The sequence below is a fragment of the Abrus precatorius genome, unplaced genomic scaffold (genome assembly GCF_003935025.1).
Source record: "Abrus precatorius isolate BTA unplaced genomic scaffold, Abrus_2018 Scaffold6, whole genome shotgun sequence".
Lineage (NCBI taxonomy): Eukaryota > Viridiplantae > Streptophyta > Magnoliopsida > Fabales > Fabaceae > Abrus > Abrus precatorius.
This window is the reverse complement of record NW_020874406.1, coordinates 25,294,430-25,319,390: the sequence shown is the minus strand read 5'-3', so window position 1 is coordinate 25,319,390 and position 24,961 is coordinate 25,294,430. Positions and strand designations below refer to the sequence as shown.

Here is a 24,961-nt window from a genome sequence, read left to right as displayed (position 1 = left end):
AAAAATGAGTGAAAAACTTATAAAATTTTAACACACTCGTGAAACAATTGTCAACAAAAGCAAACCAGTTAATTCGTAATTTAAAAAAATAAAATTGGAAGATGTGATTATGTATAAGTTATTCTCAATAGTTTGAATCCAAAATGAAATGGTTTAATATTAAATTTGTAACAATTAACTTGTGAAATGATACTTTTTTAATATTTTAAATTAGTTTTTATCAATACATTTTTACACGTTCCACAATTATCATTAAATTAAAATTAAAATAAAAAATTTAAAATAATTTATAAATACTTTTAGGGTTTAGGGTTTAATTATTAAAAATAAACATATGATTATGTTAAATAATATTAAATTAAAAGATATTTTTTAAAATTTAAAAATAAATTTAAATTAAGATTAAATTCAAAAATAATACTTAAATTTGCTTAGTTTAAAATGATTTCTAAAACACTCTTGTTCAATTATATATACAAATATACATATATATATATATATTAAATTTTATTTTTTATTTTCAAAAATAAAAAATATCTAATTCAATCTAATTTTTTTAATTTAATTTTATTAGATGAAACAAATTTAACTTTCAAAAAGCCATTAATAGAAACTAATAATACTAAAATAAATAATTTTTTTCCTCAAAATTAATCACTCCAATCTACTTATACCCTCGACGTTGTGAATTAGATCACTGCAACTTGACCCAAAAAAAAAAATATTTTACATTGTAAGATTCACCAAAAACAATAAAAAAATAAAATAAAAGTCATGGGCATCGACGTAAAATGGGGGAGCATCTATCTCTTCCTAGTATAGAATGATAAATATAATATGTATGTGATCATATTTATTCATCATTTAAGATAAATTTTTACTTTAATCTTTAAAATATGCAATGTGATTAAAGTTAGTCTACTAATTTATAAATTAAAAAAATATAGTTTTAAAATAATAAATATTAATTATTTTAGTTCCAATATTAAGAGAGGTTAAAAATAAATAATATATTGATGATGTGTTACATTAAATGTATGTAGAGATATTTATGTGAACTTGAAATGATGTCATTTTGCAACTTCTTCGGTAAATTTTTTTTTATTCTTTTTAAGGTTCAAAGTTGAACCTTAAGTTCTTCTCACTCTGCATATATTTATTTATTTATTCTCAATATTTTAAGTTAAACTCTAACTTTTTCTCACACTAAGTAAGATCTTTTTTTTTCTTTTAAGGTCCCAAGTTGAATCCTAACTTCTTCTCACACTCCATTAGTTCCTTCCTTCTTCCTTCAAGGCTACTTGTCATATGTGTAAACTCATTTCTCTAGAAGCAATAATAAAAGAAGTCATTCAACTACTTTCAATATTCATTTCAAGAGATCTCATTTTAGAATATGCACATCGTAAGAATGTAGATTGAAAAATGCAAATTATTGTAAAGATCGAAAGTTTAGAAGATGAAGTTAGAATATTAAAATGTTGTGTAATAGTATAATTTGTAATGATCATTGTAATAATAATATATGAATTGATTAACTTATTGAGGTAGAAAGTACGTTTAAATTATTTTATTAATAATAGTTCATGTATGAATAATATAGTATACCATAAGTAGTTTATATATTATTTTGAGCAATGAATGAAATAAAATCTATCAACTTTTTGTTCTTATTTTCTTCTTCTATGCTTAATACTCTTTCTTCAACTTTCATATTCAACTATTTTTCTCCTTCCGTATTCAACTCCTCTTATCTTAGCTGAACTTCCTCTTCTTTCCACCTATCTCATACCCAATTTTCTTCTTCCTTTTTTCACCCCATACCTACCTTTTTTTTTTTTCATAACTAACTTATCCACCCTCCTCTTTCTTTACTCCCACTTGTGTACTACTCAAACTCTCCATTCTTAATCCCCTCTTCATTCCACACCAAGCCTCCTCTCCTTTCATGAAAATTATATAAAATTTGTTTAAGTGAATTTTGTATAAAAAAAATTACTATTTCTTTACTTTAATTCTTTGATGTACAATTTCCACGCAATGAAAGAAAATCCAAATTCCTAAAATTAATTATAATTAAATAATAGTATACTGAAATGCAACATTATTATATAAGAAAAAATTGTATTTGTACCCAATTTTTTATATAAAAAAATAAGCAAAACAAAATATATATTTTAAAATTTAGAAAATAAATGAAAATGTAAAAAATGTAAAATTTGGTATTTTAAAAAAAATATTAATTTAATTGGTAAAAAAACAACTATTTTTCAGCTTTAACAAACTATAACGTCATCCTCCTACGTTTTGCTTACGTTTCTTGCCAAAAAATGCAGGGTTCCTGGAAATAATTTCTTTTAGAATTTTGTTAACCTCGCTTTCTAATCAATAACAGCAATTTTAAAAAGTTATTTATTATATTTCTATAATTTTGATATACCAAATATTTTTGTAATAAAAAAATAAGTTTAAATATTTAAACTTAATTTTTAAAGTAAAAATTAAGAAAAAACTTGTGTTTTGAGTGATAAAACAATATTAAGAAAGGAACTCGTGAATCGCGTTACATAAAAAAAAGTCTCATCGATTGAAATTGAATCAAAATAAATATAAGACAACTTGATCATCAAATAATTGACAACCATAACTGCGTTTCGTGTACAGTGCACATGACATAAACTTTGGTGATAGATGGCTATAGACCATCTGTAATCATGCTATCAATGTACATAGACCCTAGTGTTGCTTATCAAATTATTATCCATCTCAAAGACAACAAGTTGGTAACCAGTCACGCCAGTATCATTTCATGTTCTCAAAACAAATACTTGAGCCAATTTAATATCTGTAGTTGATCCCACAAATTTTGTAGCTATATCTAATCAATCATCTAAATTATTTATGAAGATAACTCGTATCTCCAGGTTTTCTTCAATGGCGGGGCCAACATGTGGGATAAAGTTAGTGCAATGCTCTCGTGTTTCGATGGACCTTACAAACGATAAAATGATGTATTAAAAGATAATAGGGTGGTGATTCTATATGATATATTTTGTTAATTATTATGTCTTGGTGGTATGTTACTTGCAAGATTAAAGTGATAGATAAAATAAAAATAAAAAATAAACATAAAATATTTAAATTTAAGAATTAAATAAAATGCTTACAATTTCATAAATTAAATTAAAAAAATAATAATTTAATGAAGACGGGATAGTGAAGCCTGTCCAGCACAACAAACAAACAATTAATTTTCAAATAAAATGGTAGTGTGTGGCTTTGAGAATGTAAATTAAGGCAGCACCTTTAAGAACCCATCGACAAGCTCAATTAATGGTATTTCTTTATCGTTTTGCATAGACTTCTCAGGTCAAGATAAACAGAACATTTGCCAAATAGTTAATTGTAAGTCTTTGTCGTTTTGCATAGGCTTATCAAGTCAAGATGAACAGAACATTGGCCAAATAATTAATTGTATTTTCTAAGAGTCCATCAGATGACAAAAATACTTAAATTTCTTAACGACCACCGTACATGTGGCTTTCTCTTGTTCCATACTTGTCTTTCAATATTTCAGCAGACAAAAAAAATCATAGCAAAGATCTATTATATTAATTCGTTTGCCACACCCAAGTATAGGGAGTACTCAGGGGACCATAGACGATAGCACGGAGAGACACCCAAAAAAAGTTATTAAAACACTGAATTTTATTAATCTCAACTGTTTTTAAACATTCACAAATATAAAATTTATAATATTAAAGTTATAAAAGTATCACAAATGTATATTTTTTAACAAAAATTAATATTATTAGTTGCTTATTTTTAATTTTAAAGACTAAAATTAACATTTTACAAACAAAATTTATTTATAGTTGTCAATTCTCTTTCTATTTTTTAATTCAATATATATAAATAAAAGATATACTATTTTTATTCTCAAAGATTTTATTCAAATATTAAGTAATCTTTTTAAAAATAACATATTTTATCATTGTTTTATTTTATTTATATTGAAAATCTATTAAATACTAAAATAATTAATATAATTTTATTTTAAGAAAAATATAATAAAAATTTATAAACAAACTAATATGTTAAATTTTAAACAATTTTTTTTAATTTTATATATATATATATATATATATATATATATATATATATATATAGACCGGTTCAATCAAGTGAGTAAAACTTAAATATTTTTTTATAGATCAAAATTGAACTTTAACTACTCAACTTAACTTGCTTAATTATATTTATAATTCTAATAAAAATGAAAAAACACAAACTTAATAGGTTAATTTTTTATTTTTAAATTGTACAAATTTTCTTAATTTAAAATAGAATATTTATCGTTTTTTTTATCTACAATTTTTTCTCAAATATACTTTAAAGAAAACATAATATGACGTTGTAACGATATTTATTTATTATCAAATTCCACAACAAATTTTTGTAATATATTTTGATTATTTTTGTTAACATTATGCAAAAATATTTCTACTTTATCTATATCCAAATAAAATTAAATATCTTAAAAATGTTTTTAAAATATGAAATTAAATTCAAACATAAATTAAGGAATTTAGACCAAAAATATATCAAATTCAAACATAAATAAACGCTTTAAAATTAATTTTAGTAAAATTTAAAATAAAACATACTAAATGAGAACAAGTCAATCTTGTTTTGAATTCTCTATTTAACGTGCTCTTGGGAACAACTCTGGTTCTAAGTTTTCCCTCGATAGGCTAAAGAAGGGGTTGGGAGGTAAAATTATACACGTTAAATTACAATTTTTTTATTCGTAAAAGCTGAATATATGTTTCTTTTTCGTGATTGTAGTTAAAATTTCTATGAACCTAACATGACCAAAAAAACCTAAGGTGTCATATCAGGGGAAGAAACGTAAGCAAACTGTAGGAGGGTGACGTTAAATTTGTTTAAAGTTGGAACATAGTGGTGTTTACAAAGCAAATTAATATATTTATTTGTTTTTCTGAATATATATCTTATAATTTTTTTAAAAAATCATTTGTATTTTTTTAAACAAAAATTACGGTAATATATTTATTTTAAGAATGTATTTGTTATTCTTTTGTATGTTTAGCTCTGCAAAGTTACTTGAAGAATGTAAATGAAAAATGGATACGGGAGGAGCAGCAGGAATATTAAAAATCGTCATTCAATAAATATCTTCTTAGATATCTTATAAATTGGATAATTAATCTTTTATTAATAAAAAAAGTGTTAAAATGACGTGGTAAAAATAACTCTAAAACACGAAATATATTTTTATTTAAGCATGTTTTAAGAAATTATTTTTCAATTTCTCTTATTAAAAAAAACCCTAAATTAAGGTACACCTAAGTTTATCTTCAAAGCTCTGCGTTTAAGAACCCATGGGGTCCAGTGGAATTTAAAGTTAGAAACGGCGAACCACGAAGGTTCTCTCATTCTCTGTGAGGTGATTTTTTAATAAGTATAAGCCAAAAAGAATTTCACATCAAATTTTGGATTAGATGAAATGTTCATTGATTTTAGACTATCATTTCTGTAGTCTATTTGTAGTAGTAGTACTCCATGGATGGGATGTGGACTCCTTCACTCGCTAGCAATTTTTGCAAGAAATTCTAATTTACAACAGTCCATGAGGCGACAAAAATTAATTTCTTAACTACCACCATACATATTACATTGTCTTGTTCCAAACTTGTCTTTTAATGTTTCCTCATCCAAATAAATGAGAAAAAAGTTTCACAGCAAAGATAAATTAGGCTAATTGGTTTGGCATGTTTTTGGTGAGATTGTGAATTGATAATGGCAGCGGCTAAAAGCAGTGCAGCGAGTGGAGTAGTTCATGAACCATTGACAAAAGAGAATTACCACAACTGGAGTGCTCTTGTGAGAAATTATCTGCTGGGAGCAGGTCTTTGGAGCGTTGTGAACTTATGTCCTGAAAATGGTGGGAAAATCAAAAGAGAGATTTGGAAGAAGAAAGACGCAAAGGCTTTGCATATCATTCAATTAGCATGCGGATCAGAGGTTCTTTCTCATATCAGGGACGTTCATACGGCCAAAGAAGCTTGGAATACTTTGAGTGTCTTGTACGGTTCCAAATTAAAGGCTGATCTTATTGACGTTGAGAACGGTACGTAAGTGGAGTAAACTCGCCTTATTTTTCGTTTTTTTCACTTGAATTCTCATTTTATAAAATAACATTTAAATATAAAATTAATTAAAATAAAAATATTATAAAATTATAAATTAAAGTGACTAAAACTTATAATCGTAAAATTTAAAATCAGGGTTTACACCCCTTCCTAAGTAATAGTTGGAATTGCTCCACAGAAACTAAAAGAGTAATCTCTCTCTCTTTCTTTCTTTTTTTTTTTTTAATTTTTAAAAACTCTCATATGAAAGAAGTTTTCTTAAAAGTATTTCATTCTTCTCTCTTTTTTCTTTAAATTGAACTTGCAAACAAGTGTTAAATATGTCAGAATTATATACATATTTTTAACTCACTATCTCACACATCAATTAGTTGTAATTCTCATTTTAAATTATGTAAACACATAAATTTAAGCTTACGCCGATCGTTTTGTTGTCTACACGGCAGGTGAGGGTGGTTGTACCCTTCACAAGTATGTGGAGTACGATATGTGGCACGAAGCAAAATCACTCCTGAATAGGAATAAGAACACAATGTTAATATTTTCCACCTCAGCTTCAGAGAGGACCGCTCTGCACGTTGCGGTGATTGCAGGGCATGAACGCATTGTGAATAATTTGGTGAACAGAGGGAAAAAGAAATTAGCAGAAATGCGAGACAAGGACGGTTACACAGCTCTTGCTCTCGCTGCAGAATTAACCAGAAACACAGAGATAGCAAGGATAATGGTAGAAATGAAGGGTGGAGGAGGAGAGAAGCTACTAACGATGATGACCCGTAAAGATGAAATCCCTGTTCTTCTTGCTGCTTCCAAAGGCCACAAAAAAATGACTCGCTATCTTTTCCGAAAAACTCCACTCCATGCCTTGGTTGGAGATAATTTACCAAGGGCCACTTTGCTTCTTACACGCTGTATCACCGCCCAAATTTTTGGTAAGAAAATTATATTTTTTGGTTATATATATATATATATATAAAAACTGAAATCAATAGCTTTTAAAACATATGAGGGTGAAAAATAAAAAATAATTTTAAAAAATTTGATGGTTGTTGATGCTAGATGTGGCTTTGATGTTAATCCTTCAAATCCAGCAGCTGCCTCTTAACGCCAATCAAGCGAGGCTAGACGTTGGACCCTTATATGCTTTGGCTGACATGCCTTCTGTATTTCCAAGTGGCTGCGAATATGGACTTGTAAAAAGACTCGTTTACAAATGTCAGTTTTCACATTTTATCCTTTCTTTTTTAATCAACTTTATTATTATTATTATTATTATTTTACTTAATTTTAATTGTACGCTTTTTTATTTACTTCTTCACAGTTAATTCATAATTGCATTCGGAGATATTTCTATAAATAAGAAATTAAATCATTTTTAATTAATTAAAAAATTTTAATTTAATGGTTGATTGTATAATAAATTATTAAATATATAGATTATTCCACCTTTCATTATATATTTTTGTTACGCATATTGTGCATGGTTTGTGTTGGCGTTGGATCCGTTTGATCTCTCAAGTATGATCTATTCCGTTCTCAGTTTTAATATTGGAAACAATAGAAGTGGAACCGCAAGACCTTAACGGGAAAACAATTCGGATTGTGCTAAGTGCTGCTCATGACACTTCCTTCTTAGGTTTGTATGTATTTCTCACTCCTCTCATAAACACTGTAAACCATCTTAATATATTACCGTTAACTTTATTCAATAATTTATTAAAAAATTAATTTATAAATGTTAAGTATGAAAATTATTTTTTATACTATTATCCAAAACAAGGATTTAGAGAAATTTGTATGAAACTGGTGTGTAAGAAATACTTCTGACTTAATGTAAACAAAAATTTAAATTAATATCCTCTCTCTTTTGAAAGATCTAGCATCGCTAGTTGGGCGAATTCAAAGGATAAAATGTTATGCTCAGCTAATATTCCGTTAGCGCCTTTATCTGAAGTAGGCATTTTTGTTTCCTTTTGAACGATCTGTGGACTGGTTTTGAATTCCTTCACGTTAAGCTCTTAATTAGGTACCAATACGATTATTCTGTTCCTTTGAGGGGATCCCTGTATAGTGTTATTACCATCATATACGTTGATCAGCGTTATTTTCCCCTTTTGTTGTCTTTTCAGGTCGAATACTCATATGGGTTCAACTGTTATTTCAGAATTATATACTTCGGCACATTCCTGGTACGTAAACAGGAAGTGAAGTTCCTCGTACATGCATCCTATTAATCAAATACATACACGTTAATAGATTCTAGCCAGCCAGTTATTTCTCTTTGTATTGTTTTCTTATTTAATGACTTCAGCACTGAGTCCCTCCAATTCTCCCAGCAATTCGGGATATACATAAAAAGAAAATGACCCATTGTCTAGTCGCTGAAATATTGACTCGCTTTTGCCAAAGAATTTTGAATTATAATCCATTTGAGCTCCGAGAGGCTTCGGCATATGATGCCATGTTGCAGGCAGCAAAGCATGGAGTTATTGAGTTCATAAAAGCAATGATGGAGGCTCAACCTCACCTCTTATGGGGTGCCACTGATAAAAATAAAAGGGGTGTATTTTCACATGCAATTCTGAATCGAAGAAAAGAGGTCTTAGAACTCATAGAGGGTGTACATGGACGGAAGGATATGATTAAACGTAGCGAAGACGAATTTGGGAATACCCTTTTGCACCTGGCAGGATATTCAGGGCCTTCTACTGATATTCATAGCAAATCCGGTGCTTTTGTGCAAATGCAAAGAGAGAATCAGTGGTTCAAGGTCATTTACCTTTTCTTATCACTTTATGTATACATGCATATTAATTAATTTCTTATGTGCAAAGTAATCATAATAGCTAGATCATTTTACACAACAAATTTTATAGGCTAATAGTAATAAATTAATAGATCATATTTTATGTTTATTACTCCTTTCTTTAGTGGTGAGAACTGTGGATATATAGGTTATATAAATCAAGACATTATACTCCAACTGCTAATAAATCTGTTTGTTTACGAACCAATTTAAAGAATATTTATGTATGTTATTACATGTTGAAAACAACTTTAATATTTTCGCATCACAACTTTTTTACAGTATTGATCACTACTCTTTAATTTGAAAGAAATGTCTTAATTGAGTTTTGATCTCATCCTTTTCATCGTAAAATAAAGGGCGTAAATAGTCTAAAGAATTGTGACTTAATAAGAAAATTACTTTTAATGTTAAAAATACAATGAAAATATTAGGCATGTAATCCATGGAACTTATTATCATTCTTGGTTTGATTTCATTGTATTAATTGTTATAAAAACTGATAAATATTGTGAACCTCGTTTTGATTAGCATGTCCTTGATCATGTTTATTTAATATTGGTTACATTCATGTTTCTTCCTAAAGTGCAAATTATAAAGAATTATATTATTTATATAATATTGTTTATAATTTTATTTTTGTCCTTATATATTACATATATCATACTTTTCTCTCTCTTTCTATTTATTAAAAATTGTGCAAATTTATTATATAAATACAAATTCTCAAATATGAAACCGTTGCAGAAGGTGAAGGGAATTGTACATCCCAAGGGAGTTATGGAAGCCAAAAATAAAGATGGTAAGAAGCCTTGTGAGATATTTACTGAAAGCCACAAGGAGATGGTGAAAGATGCTGAAAAATGGGCAAAAAATACAGCAAGTTCTTTTACTCTTGTGGGTACTCTCATCACAACAATCATGTTTGCAGCAGCTTTCACTGTTCCAGGTGGAAACAACCAAAACACTGGAATTCCCATGTTTGTGGGCGACACGATATTTACTTTGTTTATCATAGCAGATGCAATATCTCTATTCACTTCTGCCACTTCAGTCCTTATTTTCATTGGGATTCTCACTTCACGTTATGCTGAGAAAGATTTCTACAAGACCTTGCCATTGAAGTTACTTTGTGCCCTTGTCTTCCTTTTCTTCTCTGTGGTGTCCATGACGGTTACCTTTTGTGCTGCAGTTGGTATGATGCTGAAGGGTTATCACCGAATCATAATAGCAGCCATGTCACTTGCAAGTATTCCCGTTATTGTTCTTGTACCAGCACAACTACGTCTTATCTTTGAGATTTTCAGTTCTATAATTGGATCAGGTTAATTAATGTGTTCATCAATTATCCTGATTTTGTATATATATGGCCTTTGTCAAGTGATAGCAAGGGCTAACTCTCTCGACTGTTTGTGTTGGACTTGAATAACTTTTATGCTATGCTATGTATGATAAAGTAATTCAAAATTGTTAGACTGCATGTGTATTTGAACAGTAAATTTTTTTTGATAATATTTTAGAATTTTAACTAATTAATTTTTATATCAAATCAAAATTTTTAAATAATATATTTTCAAAAAGAATTTAAATTTTTTTATTATACTTATAAATAATTTTTAATATATATATATATATATTATTAATATATCAGTATTAGTATAAAATATAATTTGTTAATATAAATCTCTAAAGTCTACTAATATTTTTTAATTAAAAATTTACTTTTAAGTATTTAATACAATTTTATGCCCGTTGATCTATATCTTTAGTGATAAAAAAAATAATTCTACAAATTTTTTTTTGTAATTTTATATATTATGAATACTTTTGATAATTTTATTAAAAAGTTACTTTATCTTATTCAAACATATTTTTATTGATAAAATAATCATAATATATCAAATTATAAAACATTGCTGTAGAATTATTTCTCATATATAAATCAACTGAAAAAAATATTATTTTAATTCAATCTGTAGTCTCGAAATTAAGTTCTAATAAATATGATTGTATTAAATAATTAAAAAGAAGAATTGTGTCATTCACAATTATTTCTCTTAAACATATTTTTAAAATATTAAATTCAAACAGAAATTACGAAAGATAAATAAAAAAAATCAAATTCAAACATAGACTAACTTTTATTAAAAATAATTTTACTAAATTTAAAATAAACTAGGCTAAATGAGTTGATCCTACAAGTCAATCTTAAATATGTATTTAACGTGCCCTAACAACTCTGGGTGTGGGCTTTCCCTCGATAAGCTAAAGAGAAGGTTGAAACTCGGGGAGGTAAATATGACCAATTTGCTGTTTTTTATTAGTAAATGCTAGACATGTTTCTTTTTCTAATTGTGGTTAAAATTTCGAGAAACCCAACACGATAATTTTAAAAAATAAACAGTCACAACAGGGAACGTAAGCTAAAAGAAGGAGGAGACGTTAAATTTGTTTAAATTTGGAAAATAGTAGCTGTTTAAATATATTTTTATATATATTATAAGCATATATGTTATAATTTTTAGAAGAATTAAATTTACATGCTTGTTATATTTACTTAAGCTGAACTTTGAAGGATTCAATGTTTTTTGAATCTATATATTAAAATGGAGAGAGTTGATTTTCCTTTGCCAACGCTAATCACGTTAGATTAAACAGACTAATAAAGCATCCATTAAAATAACGAGGTCTTTTTCATATATAAAAGACAACGAAGTCTTTCTAATTAAAAAAAAAAATGTTAGGTCAACAATGAGTTGTTTGTTTCATGTATTTTATTTTATAAAATAAATTACATGTTTGTATCAACTTTATAAATAAAATTTTAAAAAAATTTATTTTTTGTTAAAGAAACTTGAGTGTCGTGGCACGTCCAGGAAAACGACAAAAAAATTATTTTTAAAATGAAATGGTAGACTGTGACTTTACAACTGTATGCATTTGTTGTTTTTATGTTTAGCTCTGCGAAGTTACTTTAATATAAATTAAGGCATCGCCTAAGTTTATCTTCTTATTTCTGCGTATCAGAACATGTGGGTTCTGTAAAATTTTAATGTGCAGTCTCTTCTGAGTTAGACTTAACGCCGAACCGCGATCGTTAATTCCTCTGCAAGGTATGTCTTTCAATATTTCCTAAAAAATTGAATGGCGAAGATGTATAAGGCTAATTGGTTTGGCATATTTTTGGTGTGAAGAAATATAATGGCAGCGGCTAAAAGAAGCGGAGCAAGTGGAATAGTTCATGAAGCAGTGACGAAAGAGAATTACGACAATTGGAGTACACTTGTGCGAAATTATCTACAGGGAGCAGGTTTGTGGAGCGTTGTGGACCCAAATCATGAAAATGGTGAGAAAATAAAAACTTCTGCTGCGATTTGGAAGAGGAAAGATGCAATGGCTCTGCATATCATTCAACTAGCATGCGGATCAGAGGTTCTTTCTAACATTAGAGATGCTGGTTCGGCCAGAGACGCTTGGAATAAATTGAGCTCATTATACAACTCCAAATATAAGGTTGACGATGATGATATTGAGAAAGGTATGTAAACGGAGTAAACCCAGTTTATTTCAAGTCTTTTTATTATAAGACTTTCGATCACTTTAATTTTTAATTTTATCATTTTTTTTACTTTAATTTTCACTTTATCAAATCTCATTTATTATCATTTTTTATTATAAAACGTCAATAAAAAGTGACAAAAAATAGGTTTTATAAAAATTAATTAAAATAAGGGTTTACTCCATGTATTACACACATTGTGCCGCTTCCTTCATAGTTGGAATTGCTTCACACAAAACTATCATAAATCTACAAGTATAGATGCAGAAGCAGGGCAAGGACTTCTTCCCTTGTTTTTCCTTTAAATATTTAAAAAAAAATTGATTTTAGCGACTTAGCAGAGTTATTGAATTAGTTTTTTATATATAGTATTTAGAAATAATATATAAAAAATTTTATGTTTTTGAAAAAAAATTCAAGAATATAAAATTTAAAAATTCAGAAATTCAAAAATAAAAAATTATAATCTGTCAAAAATTGTCAATAAAGATTTTTTAAAAAAATTTGAAAAATCAAAACTCGCTCATAATAATTTTTAAAATAATAATAAAATATTTTTACTAAAAATTTGTTCTTCTCAATTTCTAAAAATTTCTCATATGTTCCTGTGATTTTATAAAAGAACTCATATTTTTTATAATTAAAAAAAAAACATACAAAGAGCCAAGTTATTTATACACCATTTTCACTGCACCATTTTTTACACGATTGCTTGTTTACATATAATACAATAAAAATATGATTGATTCTCACGTTCTCTCAAATTCTCTTTCAAATTAGAACGTCTAAGAAATTGTGTAAAAATATGTTTCATTTAAATTAATTTTAACTTATAAAAGCTTTTTTTTTTTAAAAAAAATCGATCTGCATCAACAATTTTTATCCTCATTTCTTATATCTCTTGTCCTTTTATCCTTATTTTAAGTTTTGTTTGTTCGAAAATTTAAAAGGTAAAATATTTGAAAAGTAGGGATAAAGAAAAGAAGTAAATAAGAATAAAAGTTAGACGTTTTTTATGTTAAAAACTTTTCAAAATAAAAGAATTCAAAAAATATATTTAAAAAAGTAATTCCTTTATTTTTAAAACTTTTAAACGGAAAAAAAAAAATCTCTTAAAATTTTTTTTTCTTTTCTCTTCCTTTCTTCCTCAAGTTGAATTTACAAACAAGGTTTTAGACGTTAGATGTGGTATTTGTTCGTAACCCACCATGTCACACATTAATTAGTTGTAACTAACTGATTTGAAAGTATAGGTTCACATTTTTTGAACACCGTAATTTGAACATACATCAATGGTTTTATACATGACAGGTGAGGGTAAGGGTGGTGGTGTCGTTCACATGTATGTGGAGAACAATATGTGGAACGAAGCAAAATCACTCCTGAATAATAGTAAGGACAGAATGTTAATATTTTCCACCACAGCTTTAGAGAGGACCGCTCTGCACGTTGCGGTGATTGCAGGGCATGAACGCATTGTGAATAATTTGGTGAACAGAGGGAAAAAGAAATTAGCAGAAATGCGAGACAGGGACGGTTACACGGCTCTTGCTCTCGCTGCAAAATTAACCGGAAACACAGAGATAGCAAAGATAATGGTAGAAATGAAGGGTGGAGGAGGAGAGAAGCTACTAACAATGGAAACCCGTAAAGGTGAAATCCCTGTTCTTCTTGCTGCTTCCAAATGCCACGGAGAAATGACTCACTATCTTTTCCAAAAAACTCCGCTCGAGGCCTTCCGTGGAGATAATTTACCAAGGGCCAGTTTGCTTCTTACACGCTGTATCACCGCCCAAATTTTTGGTAAGAAAATTAGATTTTCCACAGAGTTAATTATTTCAATAAAAAATTAAATTGGAATCAATTTAAGAATAGCTTTTAAAACATAGAATGGTGAAAAAAACAGAGAAAAATGATTTAAGAATATGTGATGGTTGTTGATGCTAGACGTGGTTTTGATGGTGATGCATCAAAACCCGCAACTGCCTCTAAACGGCGATCAAGCGAGGCTACAGGAAGATATAGGACCCTTATATGCTTTGGCTGGCATGCCTTCTGCATTTCCAAGTGGCTGCGAGTATGGACTTCTAAAAAGACTCGTTTACAAAGGTAAGTTTTCACATTTTATCCTTTTTTTTTTTATAAAATATTATATTTATAAATAACTTTTATTAATATTAAAATTTTATCAATATATTATTCTTAGTGTAAAGTTATGATATTTACACTAACAGTTCGTTTTTTGTTAAATAAAATTTATACTAATAGAAACTAACCAAATGTAAATCATCAGTATCTTTTTTCTTTTTCGGTAACGTTCTTTTCCTTAAATGGGTTTCATCTACCTCAATTCATATTAGTGTGTGCGTATGTCGAATAAACGCAAAACTAATCACAGATTATTATAGTAAATTATTTGTTTTTTTAGTTATCTGCTGCTCTAATAATATAAATGGAAATTCTTTTCAACTCTTTATAAACTGGGATTTTTTAGAATAAGATATGTTTGAATAGATTATTAATATTGAAGATTTTCATTTCGAAGACAGTAACCGTTGCCAAATTTTATAACACTTAAGTGACGATTGACTACATTATTTTCATTATATATTTGATTGCTATAGTTCCGCATACTTTGCATGGTTATGTTGTATTTGGATTGGAACCGTTTGATCAATTTGATTCATCTTTAGAATTAATGAAAAACTTACGTATAATCTTTTTCTGTTTTCAGTTTTAATATTGGAAACAATAAAAATAGAAGGGAAAGACTCCAACGGGAAAGCAATTGAGATTGAGGTAAAGGGTGCTCAAGAGAAATGGCGATATGAGACTTCCTTCTTAGGTCTGCGTATATTTCTCATTCCTTCTCTAACAAATTGTAACCTATTTTAATATATTACCATTAAGTTTAATTCAATAAATTATCTACGATTCAAGTGTATATATGCTGTTTATGGGTAAAGATATATTCTTCCTAATCATTTTCACAAGATACATTTTTGAAAATTTTAATGATTTTCTTACAAAGCATTTTATAGTTTTTATAAAATATTTATTGAATTTTCTATTTTTCTTCATTTACTTATAACAAATGATGTTGGTGAAAATTTAGCTTAAAATTAATAAGGATAAATTTTAATAATGAAAGTAGGTTTAATAATATTAAATAAAAGTAAAATTATTATGTCATAATATTTTTTAAAAATTAAATAAATTAATCAACTATTTTTTATTTATTTTTGTAATTTAATGGATTGTGTCTTGTAAAAGGGACAACAGTAAATAATAATTGATATTTAATTGATTAAAAAATAGAAAACTGTTGCTAGGTTAAAATTAAGAAGGGATAATTCTTTCAAAATTATGGTTGGGATAATAATGATGAAATACCTATGTCATTTAGGTCATAAATTTAGCTCTCATTGTTATTATTGTAATGAAAAAATAAAATAAAAGATTTTTCCCTTTTCTTGTTGTTATTCTATTACGACTTATGCGTTATTTTTTTAATTGTGCCAATCCTTTTGTTGCTTCCTTTTTATATATATATGAAATATTTAATTGTTGTTCTTTTAATTGAAATGATTAGAGGTCTACAACTTTGAGACTAAAAATAAATTAAAAGGTTTAAAAATAAAAAAAATGATCAATTTTTTTTTTTAAAATGTGGCATGAGGTTAATATTTTAAATATGAAAATAAATGATTTTTTTTTTTGTGAAATACAACATCTTGATAGGTTAATTTTAAGTGAAACGAGTTAAAAAATAGTTTAATTAATGAGAATTTTAAATTTTTTAAAAAAAATGTGATGGTTTTAGAGAAAAACTAATTAAAGAGCATAATTTTAACAAATGAAAATTAAGTGACTAAATTCAAGTAAAATATTATTAATAAGTTAAAATTGCACATTGAAAATGTGTCTTATTAGTTCCGGTAAAAATTTTAGCATTGCTAGTTGGGTGAATTCGAACCATAATATATTATGCTCAGCTAATATCGAGCATGCTGGTTTTGAATTCCACCATCATATATACCTATATATAAGTTGATCAGAATTATTCTCCCCTTTTGTTGTTTTTACAGGTCGACAACTCAAATCTATTCAACTGTTATTTCAAAATTATATAATTCGGCTCTCTCCTGGTACGTAATTAGGAAGTGAACTTCTTCATATATGCATCCTATTAAATTGTTAATAATATTATACGCGAAAAATTAAATTATGATGAGAAATATTTTTTAAAAAATACATTAATCAAAATACATACACCGTAATTTAGACTCCAGCCAGTTATTTATCTTCGTGTTGTTTTCTTATTTAATGACTTCAGCACTGAGTCCCTCCAATTTTCCCAGCAATTAGGGGTATACATGAAAAGAAAATGACCCATTGTCTAGTTGCTGAAATATTGTCTCGCTTATGCCAAAGAATTTCGAATTATAATGAATATGAGCTCCGAGAGGCTTCGGCATATGATGCCATGTTGCAGGCAGCAAAGCTTGGAGTTATTGAGTTCATAAATGCAATGGTAAAGGCTAAACCTCACCTCTTATGGGGTGCCACTGATAAAAATAAAAGGGGTGTATTTTCACATGCAATTCTGAATCGTAGAAAAGAGGTCTTAGAACTCATAGAGGATCTACAGGGACCAAAGGATATGATTAAATGTAGTGAAGACGAATTTGGGAATACCCTTTTGCACCTGGCAGGATATACAGGGCCTTCTTCTGATTTTCATAGCAAATCCGGTTCGTTTGTGCAAATGCAAAGAGAGATTCAATGGTTCAAGGTCATTTACCTTTTCTCTCTTTATATGCATATATGTGCAAAGTAATCATAATAGCTGCTATATCATTTTACAAAACGAAGTTAACTGACAAACACCTTAGACTAATTAGAAGATCATATTTGATGTTGATTACTCCTTTCTTTAGTGATGAGAACTGTGGATCCATATAGGTTCGAATAATACAAAAATTATACTAAATTGCTAATCTTTATATTTGTTTAAGAACAAATTTAATGAGTATTGTCCGATTACTTGTTAAAAACAATTATAATATTTTCACATCACAGTGTAAGATAGTGTAAAAATATCAACTTGATAACAAATGTATTTTTTAAGTTAAAACTACAATCGAAGCATATGGAGTGTAAATGCATGGAACTGATTATCATCCTTGGTTGAATTTCATTGTATTGAATGTAACAAAAACTGATATTGGGAACCTCGTTTTGATTAGCATGTCCTTGATCATGTTTATTTAACATAGGTTGCATTCATGTTTCGTTCTAAAAAGCCAATTATAAAGAATTGTATCGTTTATATTATTTTCTATAATTTTATTTTTAATCTTTATTTATTAATTCTCTTTTTATTTATTAAAAAATTGTACAAATTAATTATACAAATGTAATTTCTCAATTATGAAATCATTGCAGAAGGTGAAGAGAATTGTACATCCCAAGTGTATGGAAACCAAAAATAAAGATGATAAGAAGCCTCGAGAGATATTTACTGAAAATCACAATGAGATGGTGAAAGAGGGTGAAAGATGGGCAAAAGACACAGCAAGTTCTTTTACTCTCGTGGGTACTCTCATCACTACCATCATGTTTGCAGCAGCTTTCACTGTTCCAGGTGGGAACGATCAAAACACTGGAATTCCCATGTTTGTGGGTGAGTCGATATTTACTTTGTTTATCATAGCAGATGCAATATCCCTATTCACTTCTGCCACTTCAGTCCTTATTTTCATTGGGATTCTCACTTCACGTTATGCTGAGAAAGATTTCTACAAGACCTTGCCATTGAAGTTACTTTGTGCTCTTGTCTTCCTTTTCTTCTCTGTGGTGTTCATGATGATTACCTTTTGTGCTGCACTTGGTATGATGCTAAAGGGTTATCGACGAGTCATAATAGCAGCCATGTCACTTGCGAGTATTCCAGTTATTGTTCTTGTACCAGCACAGCTACGCCTTATCTTTGAGATTTCCAAATCTACAATAAGATCAGGTTAATTGATGTGTCCAATTCTCAAATGATATATATGAACTCTCTATGTTTGTGGTGGACATGAATACTAGTATCTTTGTAGAATATATTATTCAAATTGGCCATACTTTGGAACCAATGTCAAAGGCAAGAGGACATTGACACTGAAAATGATTAAAAATATTATAATTAATAATAGTGTGATCTAATAAGAAAAACAAGAGATCGATCCTATACACTTTTTCTGGTATACAAAATCGATAATTTTTTGTGTACGCGAAAGATACTTCTTAGTTGATAGACAGAGACTTAATTATTTTGAACTTTTTTTAAAAAGTTTTCTTTTATATATATACATAACAAAAATCAAAATTTTGTCAACATTAAAAGAACCTAACTGTCTACCAACCCCGATATCATTTTTAAATTCTGCCCGCATTTGATTTAACCCGTTTAATCTCTTTATTTAGCAAATCTTCTACTTTTGTTTCATGTTTAAAAAATAATAATTTCAAAAGCATCATACGTCTAATTATAGATAGCTTAATGAACTTACAAAAATCTTATACAAATGTTACATTTTTTTTTTATCAATTCTAGTCATTGTTTGCTTAAACTCTTTATTAAATAATGCAATTCATATTTGCTTTATACATGGTCATGTTTAGATATAATGTAATTATCAGATTTGCTTTTAAAAATATTATTAATTCCAAAAATACAAATTAAGATATTACATTTTCTTAATATGAAAATCAGTCTGTAATTTTGAAGGGCTAAAAGAAAAGAGTTTGAAAGATAAAAAGGAAAAAAAAAGTTAGATTATTCACTTGTTCAGATGTTAATTTTTTTAAAGGCATCCAAAAATCTTTAAATTAAATGTCTTTCCTTACTTTTAAAAATTGTCAAAATAATAAGGTTACTTAAAAGTCTTCCCTTCTTTTTTTCCTTTCGGCCTAAAGTGATCTTGAACGAAATTCTAGGTTTAATTTTAACATTTAGAGGGAGAAGAATTTGAAGGATAATGGAAGTAAAGAAGAATGCAAATTATCAACCTATATTTAAAAAAATTAAGAATATGAGTTTAAATACAAAAGTTTTAAAGGATTTATAGAAACTCAAAATCCTTCTTCCTTATTTTTAAGAACTCCTAAAATAAACATTACTGTCAAACTTTTTCTTCTTTTTAAAACTTGGAGAGAAAAATGACAGTTCACTCGCGATAAACTATTTACCCGAATGTGTTTCAAAGTTTCGACTGGATAACAGGCACAACAATACAGAATTCATAGATATTCATTCTTTTCTTTATTTTCCCGATAAATTATTTGTACAGAAACCATGTAATGGACAACACCCAGGTTCATTTAACTATATTGCTGAATGCGAACACTAACTTTGAAGCTGCAGACGATACAGAATTCACACACTACATACAATCCAGGTTGATTTGAATGAGTTAAAAAAAGGCAAATTAGGAATGAAGGATCATAGAGCATAAACATCTCTTAAGACTAAATGGTCAGCTTTAATACAACTTGAACTAGAAACTATCCGGAACAAGATGTTGCTCTTGCTATTAAGTTAGGTTATCTCCCTGAAATGCAGCATTCAGTGGTAAGTAATGCTAATGACCACCCTGCACGGCCTCTGTCGGCCCACTCTGTTGAGTGTCATTACCCACATGCTGATCATTAGTGCTAGACCTAAGACCATCATTCCCAGGTTGTTCCCCAAGTCTCTCCTGCATTTATTAAACAGTATGCTCAGTCTTCCCATAATCTTTCAGATATTAAGGGATTCTAGCAGAGTAGAGTAGGTTACGCTCGTTTAGTTTTTTTAAAAATATTTTCTATTTTCACTTTTAATTACAATAATCCCACATTATTTTCACTATATTTTTGTTTTTCGAATATTTGTATAGGAAATAGTCAAACAATGAAAATAATAATAGGTTGTTTTTACTGTTTCTTATACAAATATTTGAAAATAGGAAACAAAATAAAAATAAAGCAACATTTTTGTAATTAAAAGTGAAAAAATAAATAAAAAACATTTTCTCAAACCAACAGTACATTATTTAGTTATAACTCAGTTCATCTAGGTCTATGGATAACTTTTGCTGAATCAACCATTCAAATGTGCATCACCTTAAGAGCTGCATTCTCAGAGAGTAGCTGCTCATACTCACTCCTGATTCGACTTACTTCTGACCGGAGAGAAGCATTTTCTTCTTTCAAAATCTCGGCACGCTGAGCTAGCTCATCACACTCAGCCTGAAAAAAGGAAAAGAAATTAAAAAAATAATAATAATCAAACAGGAGTTAGATATGTGATAATTATGATCAACCAATCATAAGGAAATTGCTATAGGGTACTCCATCACCTGCTTACGCAACCTGGATCTGCGGGCAGATTCACTGTTAGACTGCTTCCGCCTTTGCCTTTTAAGCTCTCTTTCATCCTAAAAGTTAACCAAAAAATATGTATATTAAAACAAGAGGTGTGAGGAGACTGATATTCCGAGATACAACTTTAAAATCAGGCCTCAGACAAGAATTAAGAGCAGTATTCCAAGTTTTTAATTAAGGTCAATCAGAAATGTGTGTTCCCCAGGTGAAAATGTCAAAAAAGGCAATGGGTAGTTATAAATTCCCTATCTGAAGAAGGGAACAAAAAATTTACTTGGAAAGAAACTAAATGTAAAATAATTCTGATCGGGAACAATGTAACTTAATCAAACAATGAGGCAAGCACAAGAATAAAAAAACAAAAATGAATGAAGAAGCTGGAGGAACAAAATGAAATAATTATATTATCCGCAAACACCTGGGTGAAGATGCCAATCAGGCATTGGTGCTACAACAAAGCTTCTCCTCCAGAGGGGAAAGATCAATTTTACTATGCCTATCAATTCTTAAAAAGGCTTTATGCCCCGGTTATGGAACTGCTGCAACACTAAATATCCAACGTAACTTAACACATGCATCGCCTCCCCTCAAACACACAAAAACCAACAGCCTTTTACTACTTATTTTTCAGTTCCTTTTTTGGCAAGTTAAGAAGGTTCAACATACTCATGTAAAACAGTTAGGTAAGCGCATTGGCTGAGGCAAACTTTTCATATACTGAAGAATCAGTAATCTATAGCAGATTGAGAAATCCAACAAGCAATCAGTAAATTGGCTTTGCTAGAGATTTAATAAGTAACCATTTAAAAGCATAAATATTATTAAAACAAGATTAATCTCTTTTAGTAAGTTTTTTTTTTTTCAAATACTCGATAAAAATTGAAAACCTTACATATCAATTATGTTAAATTTTATTTATCAGTTTGCTTTTGCCTCTATCTAGATAATCTAACTTTTTAAACATTTTTATTTAAGATATTTTCTCTTGATTTTTGCTGAGCAAAATAATTCAAAAACCTAATCTTTACTTCTAAGAAAATATAGTTTAATGAACTTAGGGAAATCATCTAAAAATATTGCATAACCTTTTTTTATCAATTAATTATAGTCGTCATTTATTTAAAATCTCTTCTTTAATTACACGAATCAAACTAAACAATCTGAGTTGTACAAGGTCGCATGTTTATTTTAGTTAATTTAGATACAATGCAAGAATCATATTTATTTAAACAAATATAAATAATTCCCAAAAACAAATTAAGAATTATATTTTTTTAATATAAGAAACACTAAGGAGCTACTTGATTGAAACAATATTTTTGTTTTTAGATTTTAATTATAAGTACGTGTAATTTTTTTAAAATTAATTTTTTATTTTTAAAATATTATATAAAAAATAAAATTAGTCTTTTTGTCTCTTGACTTTAGGATAAAATAATAAAAATATTATTTTAGTATTTTTCATACAAAACTTTAAAAGAACAAATAAAAAAATGTGACAATTTTATGAATAAAAATATAATAAAAAACTTCTAAGAAAATTTTTAAATAAATTAAATAAAAAAATGGAAGTGCATAATTTAATTTTAACGTAGAAACAGTTATTAATAAATTTATTTAAACTAACCTTAATCAAACATCAAAATTTTGCATCTTTCTTTTTTTGTTCATCTCTTTTAATTCTGTTGCTCTCTCTCTCTCTCTCATATGGTTATTTGGAGTCTGATTAATAATCATTGAATAGATAATTTTGAATTAAAAACCTATTTCAATAAATAGGTTTAGCTTTGTACCTCTGAGACGATCTTATTAATCAACGAACTAACTTCTCTACCTACATGAAGAGGCATCATGACTCACATGTTTAAAACATTTTCTTATTCGGATAAGAGAAAAATATAAATAAATAAACGTAAAAAAATATAAAACAATAAAAAAAAACTATAGCTGTTATATAATTACTAAGAATAATGAGTGAATTTGAGGAAGGAACAGCAGGACAAAAATCCTAAGAATAATATATGCAAAGGGATGCTGGGGAGACCAGGTCAAATTAAAATATTTTGGATCATATACTTAGTCGATAGTTGTTTCTTTAGTTTTACGTAAATTTTATTTTATTTTATTTTTTACATTTTCGTTTAAACAAAATAAAAATAAAATTAAACGTCCAAATTAATTATGTCCCAACATGAGAGAATACGGATTACTTAGGGTAAACGCTACACATTCACATTTGCAGCGAGAATTACAACAGAGTACTTTGTCATTCTTTTGCTCAATGAAAAAGTAGTATTATCCCAATTCCCACATTCAATACATTAAGGTTCTCAAAGAAATGACTCTCATGGGATCAGAGTTTCATAAACTATGTTCGAATGGAGATCTACTGTTACCTAACCGATGGGATTTAGTATTGTAGTGCGGAGAATCTCATATATGAGGCCGAGCTGTGATAGGACGAGTGCCATAACTGGAATGCTCCCAAATATGAAGGTTCCTATAATGAGCCGATTATACACCCAATATGAATATGACTTTAGTATTATAGCAAGTGCAGCACAAAAGGCCAGGATCATGGACACCACAGACAGAAAAAGGAAGAAAAGGCCGAACAGTATCTTCAAAGGCAACTTTCGTAGGAAGTCCTTTTCAGCGTAACGCGATGTCATGATCCATATGAATATCAAGACTGAAGCGGCAGAAGTGAAGAGAGATATTGCATCTGCTACAATAAACACACTAAATAACTTGTTCTTTAAGAGAATGGGTATTCCAGTGACTTGATCGTTTCCCCCTGGGACAGTGAAGGCCGAAGCGAACATTATAGTAGTGATGAGAATACCCACGAGTGAAAAAGATTTAGCTGTTTGTTTTGCCCATTTCTCTCCATCACTCATCAGCTCCTTGTGTGTTTCACTAAATATATCTTGTGGCCTCTTATCATCATCATTTCTGTCTTCCTCACACTTCGGATGCATTACATGCTTCACCGCCTGCAGTGATTTCATAAATTGCCTCTTTCATCGATGTAACAGTGGTAGATAACCAGTGTATAATGTTATTCACTCAATCCATTTTTGGGTGCATGAAATGAAAGGAAGAAAAATATTACAAATATTATTGCCCAGAAATGAAATATGAAGCAAGAATAAAATCTCATCTAAAGTATCAACATAATCTAAAAAGATTAGCTATTGTCGTGTTAATTATATGATGGATATCTAGAGATAGAGAAGATGAATGACCTCAAACCATTGAAGTTCTCTTTGCATTTGGAGAGCAGCACCGGGTCTGCTTCTAAGATCAGAGCAAGTCCCAAAATTTGCTGCCAGGTGTAATAGATTATTGCCATAAATGTCTGGGCGATATTTAACTATTTCCTTCCTTCCATTGAGTTTATGTAATAGTCGGAACACTTTTTCCTTGCGATGGAGAATTGCATACGAAAATATGCCTCTCTTACGCCTATCCATGACCCACCAGAGGCCATGATTAGCAGCCGTCATATAAGTTATGAAATCAACATTTCCATACTTGGCTGCATTCAACATAGCATCATTCAAAGAAGCTTGACGGAGCTCTGAATTATTAAACATCCAAACGCTACTTTGAATGCGCATCAATATTTCTTCAACTTCATATATTTCCTTAATTCCTGATACAATTGGGAGGAACTTAGTTCTGTAGTCACTACAGAAAATTATATCTAATTAAGCAGAGAGGAACAACTATATATCATTTGGTTTCACGTACCCTCTTTTAGAAATATGAATATATTTCAACGAACACATACACAATTCCAAAAAGCAGTCGACCAGAAAAAATAATCCAAATAGAAATGTACTGATCAAAGCATTTCTATATATATATATATATGATTTTTTATATAAAAAAATAATAATAAAGCATACATATATATGATGATAGAGCACAGGATCCATCAAACAGACGGGACACTACTTACCTAAATGCTTTTCGAGATACAGAACTGCTCTGCAGAACCAA

The 24,961-nt window shown here is 28.7% G+C and overlaps 4 protein-coding genes across 4 annotated transcripts; all 4 read left to right on the top strand.

The window, feature by feature from the left end:
- Nucleotides 1–5,823: 5,823 nt before the first annotated feature.
- LOC113870467 lies at nucleotides 5,824–8,373 on the top strand. The gene is made up of 5 exons (XM_027507056.1): nucleotides 5,824–6,154; nucleotides 6,590–7,044; nucleotides 7,271–7,391; nucleotides 7,717–7,812; nucleotides 8,306–8,373. Exons 1-5 carry the CDS (start codon nucleotides 5,824–5,826, stop codon nucleotides 8,371–8,373), a joined length of 1,071 nt encoding a protein of 356 aa, XP_027362857.1.
- LOC113869909 (ankyrin repeat-containing protein ITN1-like) lies at nucleotides 6,674–10,458 on the top strand. The gene is made up of 5 exons (XM_027506429.1): nucleotides 6,674–7,108; nucleotides 7,236–7,391; nucleotides 7,717–7,812; nucleotides 8,306–8,946; nucleotides 9,730–10,458. The coding sequence occupies exons 4-5, from the start codon at nucleotides 8,539–8,541 to the stop codon at nucleotides 10,309–10,311; spliced, it is 990 nt and encodes a 329-aa protein (XP_027362230.1). The 5' UTR covers nucleotides 6,674–7,108; nucleotides 7,236–7,391; nucleotides 7,717–7,812; nucleotides 8,306–8,538; the 3' UTR covers nucleotides 10,312–10,458.
- Nucleotides 10,459–12,183: 1,725 nt separating this feature from the next.
- LOC113870466 lies at nucleotides 12,184–16,909 on the top strand. Its single transcript, XM_027507055.1, has 5 exons — nucleotides 12,184–12,520; nucleotides 13,853–14,344; nucleotides 14,489–14,650; nucleotides 15,276–15,386; nucleotides 16,878–16,909. Exons 1-5 carry the CDS (start codon nucleotides 12,184–12,186, stop codon nucleotides 16,907–16,909), a joined length of 1,134 nt encoding a protein of 377 aa, XP_027362856.1.
- Nucleotides 16,910–16,928: 19 nt separating this feature from the next.
- LOC113870465 (ankyrin repeat-containing protein NPR4-like) lies at nucleotides 16,929–18,568 on the top strand. Its single transcript, XM_027507054.1, has 2 exons — nucleotides 16,929–17,336; nucleotides 17,990–18,568. The coding sequence occupies exons 1-2, from the start codon at nucleotides 16,929–16,931 to the stop codon at nucleotides 18,566–18,568; spliced, it is 987 nt and encodes a 328-aa protein (XP_027362855.1).
- Nucleotides 18,569–24,961: the final 6,393 nt, after the last annotated feature.

Excerpts from the sequence above, each read along its gene's own strand:
- LOC113870467 (XM_027507056.1), top strand. The coding sequence starts at position 5,824 with ATGGCAGCGGCTAAAAGCAGTGCAGCGAGTGGAGTAGTTCATGAACCA. Across the intron at positions 7,392-7,716 it reads AAAAAGACTCGTTTACAAAT|TTTTAATATTGGAAACAATA; the intron begins GTCAGTTTTCAC and ends TTCCGTTCTCAG. Across the intron at positions 7,813-8,305 it reads TCATGACACTTCCTTCTTAG|GTCGAATACTCATATGGGTT; the intron begins GTTTGTATGTAT and ends TTGTCTTTTCAG.
- LOC113870466 (XM_027507055.1), top strand. The coding sequence starts at position 12,184 with ATGGCAGCGGCTAAAAGAAGCGGAGCAAGTGGAATAGTTCATGAAGCA. Across the intron at positions 14,651-15,275 it reads AAAAAGACTCGTTTACAAAG|TTTTAATATTGGAAACAATA; the intron begins GTAAGTTTTCAC and ends TTCTGTTTTCAG. Across the intron at positions 15,387-16,877 it reads ATATGAGACTTCCTTCTTAG|CACTGAGTCCCTCCAATTTT; the intron begins GTCTGCGTATAT and ends TAATGACTTCAG.
- LOC113870465 (XM_027507054.1), top strand. The coding sequence starts at position 16,929 with ATGACCCATTGTCTAGTTGCTGAAATATTGTCTCGCTTATGCCAAAGA. Across the intron at positions 17,337-17,989 it reads GAGAGATTCAATGGTTCAAG|AAGGTGAAGAGAATTGTACA; the intron begins GTCATTTACCTT and ends AAATCATTGCAG.
- LOC113869909 (XM_027506429.1), top strand. The coding sequence starts at position 8,539 with ATGACCCATTGTCTAGTCGCTGAAATATTGACTCGCTTTTGCCAAAGA. Across the intron at positions 8,947-9,729 it reads GAGAGAATCAGTGGTTCAAG|AAGGTGAAGGGAATTGTACA; the intron begins GTCATTTACCTT and ends AAACCGTTGCAG.